The sequence below is a fragment of the Nelumbo lutea genome, chromosome 4 (genome assembly GCF_056320005.1).
Source record: "Nelumbo lutea isolate HS-2025 chromosome 4, American lotus-T2T, whole genome shotgun sequence".
NCBI lineage: Eukaryota > Viridiplantae > Streptophyta > Magnoliopsida > Proteales > Nelumbonaceae > Nelumbo > Nelumbo lutea.
This window is the reverse complement of record NC_142687.1, coordinates 98,580,348-98,595,881: the sequence shown is the minus strand read 5'-3', so window position 1 is coordinate 98,595,881 and position 15,534 is coordinate 98,580,348. Positions and strand designations below refer to the sequence as shown.

The 15,534-nt window shown below is 39.0% G+C and overlaps 1 protein-coding gene across 7 annotated transcripts; it reads right to left on the bottom strand.

Annotated features, from left to right (window-relative positions):
* Nucleotides 1–228: 228 nt before the first annotated feature.
* LOC148862123 (pentatricopeptide repeat-containing protein At2g40720-like) lies at nucleotides 229–13,551 on the bottom strand. 7 transcript variants are annotated; one of them, XM_088984396.1, is made up of 5 exons: nucleotides 9,266–13,551; nucleotides 9,038–9,104; nucleotides 8,836–8,889; nucleotides 935–1,638; nucleotides 229–713 (listed from the first exon to the last, which is right to left on the bottom strand). In XM_088984396.1, the coding sequence occupies exon 1, from the start codon at nucleotides 12,935–12,937 to the stop codon at nucleotides 10,169–10,171; it is 2,769 nt and encodes a 922-aa protein (XP_088840522.1). In that variant the 5' UTR covers nucleotides 12,938–13,551; the 3' UTR covers nucleotides 229–713; nucleotides 935–1,638; nucleotides 8,836–8,889; nucleotides 9,038–9,104; nucleotides 9,266–10,168. The 7 variants fall into 7 exon arrangements, with proteins under 7 accessions (XP_088840522.1, XP_088840524.1, XP_088840525.1 ...); XM_088984398.1 differs by having other exon boundaries at nucleotides 935–1,225; nucleotides 9,266–13,525; XM_088984399.1 differs by having other exon boundaries at nucleotides 10,067–13,525.
* Nucleotides 13,552–15,534: the final 1,983 nt, after the last annotated feature.

Here is a 15,534-nt window from a genome sequence, read left to right as displayed (position 1 = left end):
GCGACGTTTTATCACCATCTTCTTTAGTGTACCTAAGGAGTAAGGACTAGGAGATGAAGTTCTCTACCTAGCATCCCAGGTCTTAGTTGTTCTTATATCTTCTTATTTTTACTATTTCTTATGCATACCACAACTGAAGTTACTCCTTCCGCGGGTTCTGCACATTCACAGGCTATACAAAATTAACATTAGGCGTTTAACAAAAAATACACGATGAGGACTAGAATGTGACAGAAATTCAAATAAATTACCAGATTTGATTATTGAAATTTTACAATTACGAAGCAACGATAAAATGGAAGTTCACAAATTCCAGTGTGTAATCACCCGCCTAATATTCTACGTCATTCAGACTTCCAAGATCTAACCAAAACTGACGTAGTGGGAATAAAGACGGAAGAATAATTGAACATTTCTCCAGGAAATTGAAAGCAGACAGATCTTAAGCAACTGGGAGCCGGAGAACATGATCTTGTGAGGTATCAACTGCAGCGGGTGGCATGAATTGCCACATTGCAACCCCTGGGCAGTCAATGAACGGCATCAGCTTGTTACCAGCAGCTTGGCCTTGGGCAGTAAATGCAGCTAGGATAGTCGTAGGGTGAGGTAGAAAGCTTGGTGGAGCACTCAGATTTTTTACTTGCTGTTCCAGCTTCTCTTAATTTCTGTGTCTTCAGCCTTTGTTTCTCCTCACCAAGTTCATTCTTCTCAGCCTACCAAATTAAAAAGCAACAATGTGTAACAAAAAACAAAAATTTAGTATAATGTCACCCAGTATATTGGAAATATCAGCAAATTTAAATTCACCAAACCAAATAAGGTTCAGGAGCCAACAGGAAAATTGCAAATTTGGAAAGTATTGGGTGCTAAACAAAACACATCCTTAATGTAATGACAAGAGGTATTGAAATAGCAAATTGAACCCCAGGCTTACCTTCAGCTCTTTGATCTTCTCCAGTAGGCTCTCATTTGATTCCTTCAGCTTCTGGGCTTCACTTCGCAACTGAGTAACCATTCGAACAGCATCACTCAATATAGCAGCCTTGTCCATCTTGGGTGGCCTTCCAGGTTCCAGGATGGTGACAGCAGATCACGGTCCTGGAATTGGCCTTCCAGCCCCAGGCGTCAACTTTGCTGATGGGAAACGGTTGGTGACAGCAGATCACTACCTCAACTTCAGTCACAGGAGAATCGCCTTCTTGCTCAGGGTCCTGGAATTGGGCTGCTGTTGTTGAAAGCAGCCTGGGCATTAATGAAAGAGAAGAGAAAGGGAAAGGGGAAGAAGAGAATTCGGGGGAGAGAGAAATATGAAGGAATCTGAGGTACCACCGTTGTTCGTGTATCGTGAGGTTGGGGTAACAAGGGTAGTATGGGGATTAAAAAATATTGCAACAGCGAATTTCAATGGAAAGCTAATGGAAGGGGGTCTTTGTCTCACGGACATAGTAAGGGGGGGTCTTTGTTGCAAAATAAAGTATAGGGGGTTCTTTGTAGTACAGGGGGGTCTTTGTAATTTACCCTTTTTATTTTTATAAAACATTTTTTCTCAAGTCGAGCTTGAACTTACAAGTTTTTGACTCGAGCCTCGTACTCGGCTCGGCTTGACTCGACTCGAATCCGTGACGAGCAATCACCATGCTAACAGACCAAAATTTAAAGAAGCACAACAAAATCCAAATAATCAGTAATCAGATACAAGACATAGAGTGGACATGGATTTAGCTAAGTAGAACATGTCTCTGTCTGACCCATTTACATCTCTTTATTTATTCAATCTAGATTTGGGTCTTTTAGGCCATGTTTGGTTCAATTCTCATTCTTTCTCATTTTTACCCAAGATGAAATTACAAGAAGGATAAAAAATGAATAAAAATGGGAAGAATGAGAAAATATTGCTACGAACCAAACACTTTTTTCCCAAAAAATGATTTTTTTACGGCAAGAATGAGAGTAAAATTTGTAACCTGTTTGGTTATAAATTTCATTCTCATTCATTTTTTTATTAATCAAAATAATAATATAAAGGTTAGAGGTGTAAAATGTGCCATGTCGGGTCCACGTAAAGTGCGGGTTGTGTTGTGTGACCCTCCCCTAGAATAACTTGGGGGGTCGGCCCGGCACGTCCCACGTCCCACAGCCCAAGCCCGTGCTGTGCCACGGGCCAGGTTGGCCCGTGGGCCAAGCCTTGGGCCAGGCCGGGCCATGGACTGGGCCAAAGCTATTTATTTAAAAAAAATATTGAAAAACTTAAATTTTTAATTTTATATGAATTTTGATGTATGCAATTGCTTATATATGCAATAATTAAATAAATTAGTATAATAAAATTGAAAACAATTGTTTATTTTATAATTTTTATTAATATATTATATACATTATTATTATATAATTATAATTTATATAATATATTACATACATAAATATATAAAATATATAAATATTATATACATAGATATATAAACAATATATATGGGTCGTGCTGGGTCGTGCCAGCATGAAATGAATTTAACTTGGATGACTAAACCACAGCAGCATGAAATGAATTTACACCACCCCATGTCTACGACAAAAGGAAAATTATAGTGTCAAGGAAAATTTAAGCTAAACGCCAATAAGATGGAGACCGATTCCATGGTGGGACCCAATCTTCATAACATGGACAAGCTATGCAGTTTACTAGTTCGCAAGATGTTCACCAAAAAGATTTGGAGGACCCAAGAATCTCATTTATTTCAGAATTGTTGGTGTGCTGTAGAAGGGATACCTCCAATAAGATGGAGACCGATTCCATGGTGGGACCCAATCTTCATAACATGGACAAGCTATGCAGTTTACTAGTTCGCGATATGTTCACCAAAAAGATTTGGAGGACCCAAGAATCTCATTTATTTCAGAATTGTTGGTGTGCTGTAGAAGGGATACCTCCACCCTTTATATTTTTCTCAAAGGAGTTGGGTGAAGATCCGAAATCCTTAACAATTTCTAATCACATCATCCCCCAAATTTGGCCCAAGCTTTCAGAACAGTATTAATTACAGGTGGATTCTGGATAAGGCCTGATAATAATATCTGAGAACTTACAGTTCATCCAATCTAAGCTCTTTCTTCTGGTTCTGGGCAAACTTAGTTTTGACTTGAGAACTTGGGAGGCTCAAATGGACAACAAAATTATTCCTGGAAGAAAGCTGCAACACATTAGGTGGTATACAGCCTAGAGGGGATTGGGTGGGTGGGGAACATGATCATCCCCAAATGTTTCATATCAACAATGAACCTACAAAATTTACACTTAAAATTTGAGTATAAGAGACAATATGGCATCCTTATACACCTATCTGGGCATCATAGATTGAAGAATCAGATACCAGCTTGTTGATAGACAATTTTTTCCATTCAAGTCTCACAGCATATTATCAAATTCTTTGGGGGACAGTGGCTGAAGTATGTCTCTTTCCTCACTAATGCTAGGCTGACAAGAGCTTTAGCAAGAGGCCACATTCCCTGGAATCTGAAGCTCATGCCTTCAACCATAAGACAAGGTGGTGAGATCATCTTGTTGACCAAGGATCTGACCTTGAGTTGGTACAAATGGGTGCTTAAATGGGAGAAAACAACTATTTTGCTTTTAAGCCTATTTATGTATTGTCTTGTTTGTTATTGAGAGATGCATCTTAATATCTTCATGAGCTTGCTCCTAAATCGATAATGAACTCTTTATGTAGGTATTGACCTCAGAAAGGTTTGAACATCTTGGGTTCCTCATTCAGTTTGGTGAAAAGGGGTCTGAAGGAATTCCATTGAGCCAGGCCGCACCCTTTTTTGCAAATTCTGATCCAGACATGCCTGCTGTCCCTGTGCCAGCAGCACAAGTTCATGATTGGATTCTACAAAATATAGCTACCGCTTTGGAGCATAGCTCAGAGAGAGTTTCTACGAAAGAGAATGGGCTACCCAATAGCTCTGATCAGGATGTTGCTATGGCTGATGCCTGCGCCAGTTCCTTCAAGAGTTCTACCTGTACCAGGAATCTGAGTTTTGTAGAGGGAGTTTCAAAAACTTCAATCCTAAAGCAAGCGTTTGATCTGAAGGGTTCTTCTGTAAAGTTAAGAGATCACATGTTTACTGTATTTATTTTATTTTCCCTTTCATATTTCTTTCAGAAGTTTATTTTCATTGGAGTAGATGTTAGTTTGGCTAGATGGTTTCTTGGCTGTCAATAACAAAGGAGTATTAGTATCTCAGTTCCGCTTTTCAGTATTAGTAATATTCTATATTCAAGAATATATATATATATATATCTGTGTGTGTAATTATATATGGAAGAGAAAGCTGTTTATGTCTCTATTCTTTCTGGAAAAAATGTCAATGATGTTTGTTAATTTCAATTCATGTTTGGGATTTGTGGTTTCAATTTTTAGGTTTTACATTTCTTAATTCTCAATTCAGGACCTGAACCTTTGGCCTTTGTGTCATAAACATAGTGGAGTAAAACAAGCCATTTTCCATTGGATCTTTTAGCATTAGGTTTAAGTATGCATTTCTTGAGATGGCACCGTGCTTCAGCATGGACGGTCAAATTCATGGCAAAAGTAGGTACTATCACCATAGTGGCGCCTTTGCCATTACTTAACTTGATAATAGAGAAAGGACTCTGAGTTTACATAAAACGGTGATCTTCTCTCAAAATTATCACATTTCCAGAAAGAGATGCCACATAACCCATGACAAACCAACTAAAGAGACCATGGAAACACATACAGGATTGCCCTAGCATATGCCCCAATCTTCAAGACATAGCAATGGATTCAACGAAGCATCTGCATATAAAAGGCTGCTAGTTGGATTCCACTATCTTATCCCTTGTTTGATACTGCTTGTATATTTTTGGAATCTGTTGGAACTGGTTCTGGCTTCTATGATGCTGTCTGAATGAAATAATGGCGTGTTTCATCTCTTAATGATTTAGACACTAAAAGGAGATAAACAAAATATTACTCTAAATATAATAATAGGACAGACAAGAACCAGAGCACTGTGCATTATATGAATACAGAGGGACCCATCACCCATTCATCAGTCATTAGTGTATGAACAAGTTACATAAACAGCAAGAATGGCAAATATTTATTTCTTTCTTAGTGCTCCCCAGGGAATTGCCTAAAAGAGCAAAAAAAAAAAAAATCCTGGGAGTAATGGTTTTCAGTCAATATATTTGGGTAAATCTAGCCACAGTCAACTGTGGAGCTCAGTTCCTACTATTACCAAAAAAAAGTAATGTATTGGTGCATTTTGTACAATATGTAATGGTTTTCAAGGTTGCCAATGCATTCAATAATTAGAGTTAAGGGTTAATTACTTTAAGTACCTTTAAATCATCTAATAATAACTTAATGTATCCCTAAATTTTTAAACTTTACTTAAAGTATCTCTAAAATTTACAAAATTCATTTTCCGGTCAAGTGTTGCCATTAAACTGGATAAAAACTTTACCCTTCTTCAAAACATGCCTCTGCTCTCCAACTAAATGAAACAACACCAGGATCAGAAATAGTGACTCAAAACCAAAGTCGGTGAAAAAGATGATTAAAGTAGCTCTCTTGTGCATTACTGCATCTCCCACACTTAGAACTAGCATGTCCCACACTTGGTTTTTAATCCAATGAACCAAATGCTCACCCCTAGTATGGACTGGAGAACATTGACTGTGCTGGTGTGTCCTTTGTGGACTCAAGAAAGAGATTACAAACCTTTTTTTTTTTTTTTTGCACTGTAGTGTATATGGTTTGAAGGAAATGTATGAACTTTTGAGGGTAGAGTAAATTCTGTTGGAAGTCATGCTAAATAGGTTGAAAAGCACCTTGCATTGTGTTCATGGTTATCTATACATAGATTGTTTAAGGGTATGCCCTACCATAGGTTTTAAATATTTTGATAATTTATGATTTGTTTGTTTATATTACATACCTTGTAATGGGAGGTGTATGCACTGACTGGTTAATCTGATTGGCATTTTATGGGTCTCTTCTCCCTTGTACAGTTCCTTGGTGTACAAAGGATCACACGTACCTATTCTGTTCAGATACACCATCCCAAACCAAGGATGGTTTGGAAAAGAAAAGAAAAGAAGCCTCTTCTACTACCACCCCGGACCAAGGATGCTCTGCTGCTCCTCTATAAACTCCGCCTAAACCCAAAGGGCCAAGATTGTCAATCAAGTAGTAATCAAAGTTTACTTTGGTTCTACCTATTCCTAGGGGTATAAACATCTCAATGCTGTTCCATGTCTATCCTTTAACTGATATTCTAGGATTATGTTTCATCATTAATAATCAAGTAGTAATCAACAGAATGTCATATGACCAGGAAATTGTATTTGAGGGATTCCTTGTATGGCAGATTTGATCATATATTATCTCTTTTGTCCAGTAGAATCCTGTTTGCTTAGATAGGCGTGTGTCTTGATCTTCCTTCCTTTTGTAATTCTTTATTCTCTATGAGGTTGCTGAAAAAAAAAATACCTTAATTTTCTTTCAATGACATAACTTTACACTTCTCGCTTGTTCTTTCAACTTCAGGGTTTGACTGAAAAGTTCAAGGAGAAAGATCCACACTATACTGGAGCAGCAACACTTACCTATGATACATTCATGGCAATGATCATTCCATTCCTTGTATCATAGACTGAGTTTTGTTTTGATTCTATTGCATTGTATCATATATTTTTTTCACATGTTACATTGTATCATTCTGTATCATGGAATGTATGTATTTTAATTGCTTCATTGTTCAGTTTTGAAAGGCATGTGAATAAGACCCTTCAGGGGAGTGGAATGGAGGATGATCTTATGCAAATGAAAGAGAACATTTTTCATTTTTCAAGAGATTTAAATTTTGGAATTGCATAACTGGTCTTTCTGAGAACACAAATAAAACCAGTAACTCATGAGGTGCAGTTTCCTCAAATTGCATGCATTGACCAAGGCTGGCTTCCATATTGTGTTTTAGTTGTCCAACTTGTCAAAATGAATGAAAGATGCAACCTATATGTTAAGTTTCAAAATCTTTCAATTTTTTTTCTAATTTTTCTTTTTTCTGGTAAACTACATCTTGTCTTGGTTTTAGGCTCAATTTCTTGGTGTGATGGTAAATCACGGGGTGAAAAGTATGAGAACACAGGTTTGAGCCTCAGAGTAGCCACTTTGTGCAGAAAGAAAAAAGAAAAAAAACAAAGGTTAGGTCCACATCTACTCCACCTTCCCAAGAACCTAGATATTTCTTACAAACATTAGGTAATGGCCTTTTTTATATATTGTCCCTTTTTAGAGGCTAAGGTGTCTTTTTAGATGACTTTGACTGCCAGTGGGATGCGTTTCATGTTAGTTTGTTATCAGAAGCTCACCAAGTAAACCTGATTACATCAATTTTCCTATTATCGTTGACCAAATTAGAACTTCAAATATTAGAATTTTGAGTTCCCTATTCTGTAGTTCTACCTTGTTCAGTAACACAGGTTGTCAAGTATTCAAATATCCACAAGCGTCCAGCATTTCCTGTTGATATGTGGTTACATGGAGTTTAGCCTCCATGACATAACCATGTAATTCTCTTCTATCCACTTAGCATGTGAAACATTTGAACAACACTGCCAGTAATGTATCCCAATATTTCATGTCCTCTTATGTACATTTGAATGGATTTTCTATGCCCTCTCTAAATAATTTGTTTCATTGAGTCTACTTGTAATCACTGTGGGTGATAGGGTTCTCTACAATTCCAAAAGGAGCAACCCCAGATTTCAAAATTCTGCTTCAAATCAGTTCCAAGGGGATCATTGATTCAAATTCAAGTCCATATATGCCTTTACACAAATAGGGGTCTCCTATTATCAGTTCTCTTGACTTATAGTCAAGGCTACAGTAATCTCCTAGGGTTCCACCAACCCTTACACAAAAGGAAGAGAAGAAACATGGGCCACTCCTACCAGCAGCCCCCAAATGCCCAAAATCTATTGCAAATATAAAGGGCATCAAAATAAACTTAAAAGTCCTTGATCACCAATCCTAATACAAGTTCTTGACCTCCAATTAAATTGTAGTTCAAGTCCTTCTGGGAGACAGATCTTCAATAAGAAACTCTCCAAAATCCTTCACAAACCAGGTGATTTGATCTAGTAATCATCAGTCTCTTAAATCCCCATACACAGTACTGTTAATCTTAGTATATGGGTCTTATATGCAAAAGGAGGTGAAACCTGCTCTGGTACCAAGATGTCTTGTATGTAGTTCAAATAATCAATAAAAAACAGTAATTTGAGTAGAAGAAAGTGCAGAAAATAATAGGGAAAGAAAAGAGAAGAAAATAGTTATGGGAGAACTTCTTGGGGTGTGTGCAGCCCCCTTTATATAGTTGTATATATCATGGGAATGGATAGAAATACCCGTCCACAGAGTAACGGTAACTTAGATGGGACATGGCTTAGCTGGTCCCAAGCCCAGAAAAAGGAGGATAAGGCACTGAACAGAACTGAATGGTGAAACAGGATTCATGTGGCGAACATGCTTCCATTAATTACCAATCTAGAATATCCTTAACAGGGATTTCACTATTTAATTTTATCAGACCAAGTAATGTAGGATCCCATCAAATTTGTAACTCTATCTATCTAATGCTGAGGGCAGAGTATAAGATCAAGATAAACAATGGCAGAAAAATAACAGCAAAGCAATAAGGAAAATAACAACAATTTATACTTACAAAATATATAAATTCCATATTAATTTGAACACACAAATACCAATAAGGAAAATAATGAAGAGACAAAAATTGATCAAATACCTTAATGGATGCTGCTTTCTTTTAATGCTTATAGGGATGATATTGGTGGTCAACCTAAAAGGGGAAAAAACAAAGTAAGAAGAAGAAGAAAAAGGAGGAGGAGGAGGAGGTATCCATCTTCTGTGCGCAACTTGAGAAGGAGATGAAGAAGAAGAAGAAGAAGATGAGAAAGAAAAAGAAGACGAAGAGAGAGAGAGTTTACCTTGGTTTTGAGCTCTTTGGATCGATCTTAGCTTTAGGACTTTAACAGATCAAGATCGATCCCACCGCTACCTTGTACAGAGAGAGAGAGAGTCAATTAGTTTTACCTTGTACAGACTTCAACAGATCGAGATACCTCAGCAGAGAGAGAGGGACGAGGGTTTACGAGAGACAGAGAGAGGGACGAGGGTTTACCTACAGAGAGAGAGAGAGAGAGATGAGGGTTTACCTTGCTGAGATCCAAATTTCATTCTGGGAAGAATGAGTCCTGCGGCAAGAAATGAGTAACCAAACACCTACATCTCATTCATTCTTGCCCATTCTTTTTCAGAATCGGCAAGAATTAAAAGAATGAGGCCACTGGCAGCGAACCAAACATGGCCTATTTCCAGTTGGTTCGGTATGGATGTTACCTTAGATATCATGAACCTCTCCTCTGTTCTTATTCCACTACAGTAATGGATCCATTTGGGAGGGCTGAAGCTATGATTAAGCTATTTTGAAGAAGAAACTTCACTTAAACGTCTTTTTCTTTATTGGCTGGACAACAGTGCATTTGTTATTGTTGGATTTTCAACAAACATTGGTGGGGCTTCACCTTGCAAAGCTGGAAGGTACCTCCTGAATGGTCTCTTAAGTGTCCATTAGGCTCAGTAGTAGAAGGGCTGGGATGGTTTTTGAAGCTGAGCCAATAAGGTGTAAGACCATGAACTTATAAAAGAACATAAACCCAGTTGGACCAGTATAATCTCAAACCAAACCGGACTGGTGCAACTTAAGGTCCATTTGATTAGAGCCCATTTCACCAACTTGCTAGAACATTCTAAAATAATGGTTAAAGAAATAATAAAGGGAAATATTATAAATAAGGGCCCTATGCCCAAATGGGGACCCAAAACCCATATACACCACTTAACCAAGAGGACTAGAGGAGACTCAGAGTCTCAGATTCTCTCTCTCTCTCTCTCTCTGCAACCAACATACCTCCACAACCATCTTTCGGACCTTCAGAGGTTTGACCACCGCTTACCTAAGTGGTACCTCTTACACGGGAAAAGGAGAGCACCAAGCCATCAATAAGAGATCTTTGATGTATTTAATGTACAAAATTAATAAATAAACCTCCAAAACTTTAAGTTGCCACTTGGACCCAACTACATCCAGGATCCTTGTTAATGTGTTCTCCCTTCATTCTGTCTCTTAGCTCAATTGAATGATCCCACATGGAGGCTGATGCATACATGTTTGAGAGTAGAACATAAGTTGAAGGTTCATCCAGTTCCAACTCTACCAGAATTTTGGCTATTCTGTTTCCTACTTGTACATTTCCATGCTTATTGCAGGCACCTAACAGTGTCTTCCACAGTGGGGTCTTTGACTGAAAAGGCGTTGTTTTTATTAAAGCCTCTGCCTCATCCACCTGACCAGCTCGGCCAAGGAGGTCAACCATGCAGGCATAATGGTTTATGGTTATGTCCAACCCATAGTTATTTCTCATGGACTCAAAGTATTGCCAACCTTCTTTGACAAGGCCAACATAGCTGCACGCAGTAAGAACCCCAATGAAAGTGACCCCATCAGGTTCCAACCCAGCTTCTTTCATTCCATTGAACAGCTCAATAGCCTCCTTCCCAAATCCATGGTGGGCATATCCAGTTATCATTGCTGTCCAAGAAACAGTATTGTGTCTTTCCATCCCATCAAAGAACTTGACTGCATCCAGAATGCTTCCACACTTGCAGTACATATCAATGATAGAAGATCCAACATGTAAATTGGATTCAAATCCGGTTTTGATTATACAAGAATGGATCCACTTGCCGCTCTCCAATGCTACTAAGCTAGCACAAGCTGCAAGGCAGCTTGAGAGGACAGATTCATCAACAGGGATAGATGTGTGTTGGAATTCTATGAAAAGCTTTAATGCTTCCTCACCATATCCATGTTGCTCCCATGCTGTGATAATGGCACTCCAGGAAACAATATCTCGTTCTGTCATGGAAGAGAATACTCGAGAAGCATCATAGATATCGCTCTTGATTGGACTCATCCCATACATGCTGATCAAAGCACTTCCAACAAAGGAATGCAACTCGAATCCTGCTTTTATGATGTAACCATGGATCTGCTTCCCTTGGTTCAGTGCTGGGAGTCTTGTGCAAGCCTGAAGAACAACTACCAAGGTGAATTGACTTGGTTTTATAGACTTAGAAGAGCAGATCATATCAAGAAATAAGAATAATGCTTCCTCCCACCTCTCTGATTCAGTGTAACTGGATATAATAGTTGTCCAGCAGAACTCATTTGGCACATCCATCTCTTTAAACACCATGATTGCTTCTTCAACAACTCCACATTTAGCATACAACTCAATAAGAGCATTCCCAGTGCCAAAGTTAGAGTAGGAATCAACAAGTGTTTTAACAATATGAGAATGGACAGCTCTGCCTTCTTCCAACTTATGCAGATTAGCACAGGCTCTGAGAACATAACTAATTGTGGAATGACCTGGTATCAGTCCTAGCTCTCTCATCTTACAGAACAGTTCTAGAGCTTTTCCATCTTCTGAATGAAAGGTTAGACCTGCAATCATGGCATTGAAGCATATCTCATTCTTATGCCTGAACTCAAGAAAACATTTGTAAGCATGACAAACCATCCCTGTACCAACATACATATTGATGAGGGAACTCCCAATAAAAGAATCCATTGCAAAGCCAGACTTGATAAAACTGCAATGCACTTGCGAACCAACTGCCATAACCTCTATACTTGAACACAGACTAAATGCATTAGCAAAGATAAAAGGGTCCAACTTATGACCTTCCGAGACAAATTGGCCAAACAATTGCAGGCCTTGTTCAGCAACCCCACTCTGATGGAAACCGGCCAGCAAAGAACTCCAGACCACATTGTCCTTCTCTTCTAATTCCTGGAACACTTTGTAGGCATCCTCCAGGAATCCCAACTTGGAATAGGTGTCGACAAGGGCTCCACCAACAAAATTATGGTTATCTAAGCCTACCTTAACAGTACGGCCATGAAAAGACTTAACCAGGTGGAAATTCCACAAGTCTGTGCATGATTTAATAAGAATAGCATAAGTAAAACATGTCGGTGATACATTAGAATGCAGCATCTGATGAAAAAAATTAATGGCTTCCTTAGCCTTTGATACCTGAACACAACAATCAAGCAATGTATTCCACAAGGCCTCGGATCTTTCGTTCAGCGGGATTTCATTGAAGAGCTTACGGGCATCATCCACTTCCCAAGATTTTACATACATATTGAAAATAGAGCTATTACAAAAGAAGCACAGTTCAAAGCCAGATTTCAGTGTTTGACCATGAAGAACTTTTCCCATCAGCAAATTGCCTGTAACTCCACATGCCTTGAGTGCCACTGAGTACCCAAACTCGTTGGGGCACAACCCTGAACGACACATAAGAGAAAACAACTGCAAACCAAGGTCGTTGTAACCATATTGTACATAGGCTGAGATCATGCTTGTCCAAGAAATCAAATTTGGTTCTGGCATCTCGTCAAACAGTAGACGAGCATTCATCAGCTCCTCACAAGCAGCATAAAAACAGAGAATGTTGTTCTGTACAAAGACATCTCGATGTAGCCCGCTTTTGATGAGGATTGAATGAAGTGACTTTCCATTGTTAACATCTCTCAGATCACTGAAACGCTGCAAAAGTGAAGCACACTCTTGTAAGGAAAACTGAGGTCTATGGTTCTCAATGTCGGAGAAGCTGTTGATGGTGCGAACCGTTCTCAGAATCCCAGAAATGCAATTGTTAAAATGAATGAAAAGATTTCTACAATTCAGTTTTACAGAGAGGATTTCTCTCTGAAATGGGAAGGAAAGCCAGAAACGATTCACAAAGATCATGTTCGAAAAGATTCATCCGTAGGTTTCTGAGTAACACGTCCTGGTCCAGTTTCTAGCATTCGATAAAAAACTGGTATTTGAATTTTCAGGGAAATAAACGAAGGGTGCAACTTCTGAGGAATCGTCCATGCCGTATATGGTTCAAACGGTGCACAATCAATTGTGAGAAGGTTTCCAATCCCCTTCTGAAACCGCATTTGTCCAGTTCAGCGAGAATCGCTTCTACCGGAGAAGACGACCTGCGAGCGTGTTATCCAGGGCTGTTCGAGAAGATGACCTGAGGATCTGTTCCTGCTTCGACTAGAAACCCTTAGCATATACAACAATCATTGTAACGATTGTTCGCCCGATCGTCTCCGGCCGTCCCATCGATTGACCAGTCGGTGTTAACGTGTAATTAACGGTCAAGGTATGCGTTTTCGGCGAAACTTTTTTTCTGTTGCTATTCATCGACCTGATCATTAAATTATAGATGGTTTGCTTAGCTTGTATTTGATCAAATTGCAGTTGTGTAATTTTTATCTTGATCTTGTTAAAAGCTTAGAATTCTCCTTCTGGATTGGAGGAACTGATCTTTTTGATTGGGGTTCCGGCATCATAGAGATTAGCAGAATGGTTTTTAAAGGATCACTACCTAAGTTCTCAATTGAAAAATGGAGCGGATTCTTATCCGACCCGCTCCCAATCCGATTCGGATAATCAATTAGCGGATTTCGGCTCATAACGGATAAAAAGGATCCGATTGTTTATCGGATCGAATTCACATGACATCATCCCTTATTCGATCGGATGGCGTCCAGGCCGCCTTAAACGAACTGTTTATTCATTGTCCAGTTCGTTCTGGAACCCCTCCAATACACCCCTACAGTTGGTGTATGAAGGGTCTGACCGGTTCAGATTGTGGAGAAGTCCTAAACCAGCTCTCCTGAATCAATTGCGAAAAAATTAAAAAAAAAAAATACCAAAAGCTGTATTAATATTTTGAACCTTGGTGGGAACAGCTCGTGGGTAGCAAATACCAATCCTTTGGAGATATATTTGCAATGATGCTGGCGGATAAAAATTTGGGAACAGCTTGTGGATAGTAGATGCGAGCCCTTTGAGGAGATGTTTGCAATACACGGTGGACGGTGGTGGTGTTCTATCCTTTCTGGGTAAGGATGTGGGAATAACCAGTGGGTAGCAGATCTCGAGTTGGAGAAATCAGCTACTTTACTTGGACTTAGAGATAACTTGTGGGTAACAGATCCCGAGTTGGAGAAATCAGCTACTCTAGCTCTGGGCTAAAACCGTGAAATCATGGTCGGCCTTCATGCATTGCTATTTAACACATCTCCCATAATTGTATGTTAAGTGTGTATTGGGAATGGCTTTCTCACAATTAGACATGTTTACTGGGCGGGTAGGGCTTTGTCTCTACATTAACAGAAAATGTTAAGGCCCGAGCCTAAGCCCGGCCTGGCCCAGCCGTCGGGCCTAGGCCTTGAGCTCAAGCCCAACCCGACTATAAAGCCTAAAGCCCGAGCCCGAGCCTAACCCGATTATAAAGCTAAAAACCTGAGCCCGACTAAAAATTTAGAAAAAAAAAATGTCATTTTTAATTCAATTAAAAGTTGTTTTATTTATACTAAAAGACCTCAAAACCTTAAAAAATAATGAAAATTCTCATTATTATTTGAAAAAAAGAGAAATATATTACATATATATGCTTTTTTATTATATAAAATATATTTTTATTAATATAATATATTATCAAGTCGGATTCGGACTTAGGCTGGGCTTTTTTGAGAAAGCCCGAACCCGGCCCAAAAAAAAGTTGGTTCCAATATTTTAGGCCCTAGCCCAAGCCCACAAACCTAAAATCTTGTCTAAGCCCAACTTAGATCGGGCTACCTACCCCATGAATAGATCTACTCACAATTAGCTTCTGATTTTAAAATATGGGAATCTATGTTTGATTGAAAGCCTAGAAAATTCAAATACAATTTAATTCAGCTGAAAAATCAATTTTTTGCTGAAATTAGTTTTGATATCAAATCAGTTATTTTAAGCCCTTAGCCCCATTTGCACACTGTTCGCACACCCGAGGATGCGCCACACGTCCCTCTGTGCGTGCGACATCTAAATCCGTGAGGGAGGAGAGTAAACGCAGTTTAGCCCTCACACGGTCACACCAACCCCCTTTTGTTCTCTCCCTCTCCCACCGGCAGCGATGAAGCGCATCCCCGGCGACCAACGATAAACCATCATGTTGTTATTGTATTTGATTATAATGATTTTTATCTAGCAAGTTTCTAAACGTGTTTTATTTGGATGTATTTAATACATTTTTATTAAGGCTCAATTTGGAAGGAGTATTGATGAGTCAATTTTTGGTGAAGTATTAATTTTTTGTGCTAAGTACCTCGTCATTTAGTCTGCTTTCAAGTAATCGGTGACTCAAGAGGCCGAAGTGAAATTTTGCTGGATGAGGACCTGATGTCAAGCTGATCAGGCCGAGCTGGGGGCAGATTAGGTGCCAAGTTAACTGGGTCGAACTGGGCAGGTTAGGTGAGAAGATGATTGGGCCAAGCTAGGTAGGTTAGGTGACGAGCTGA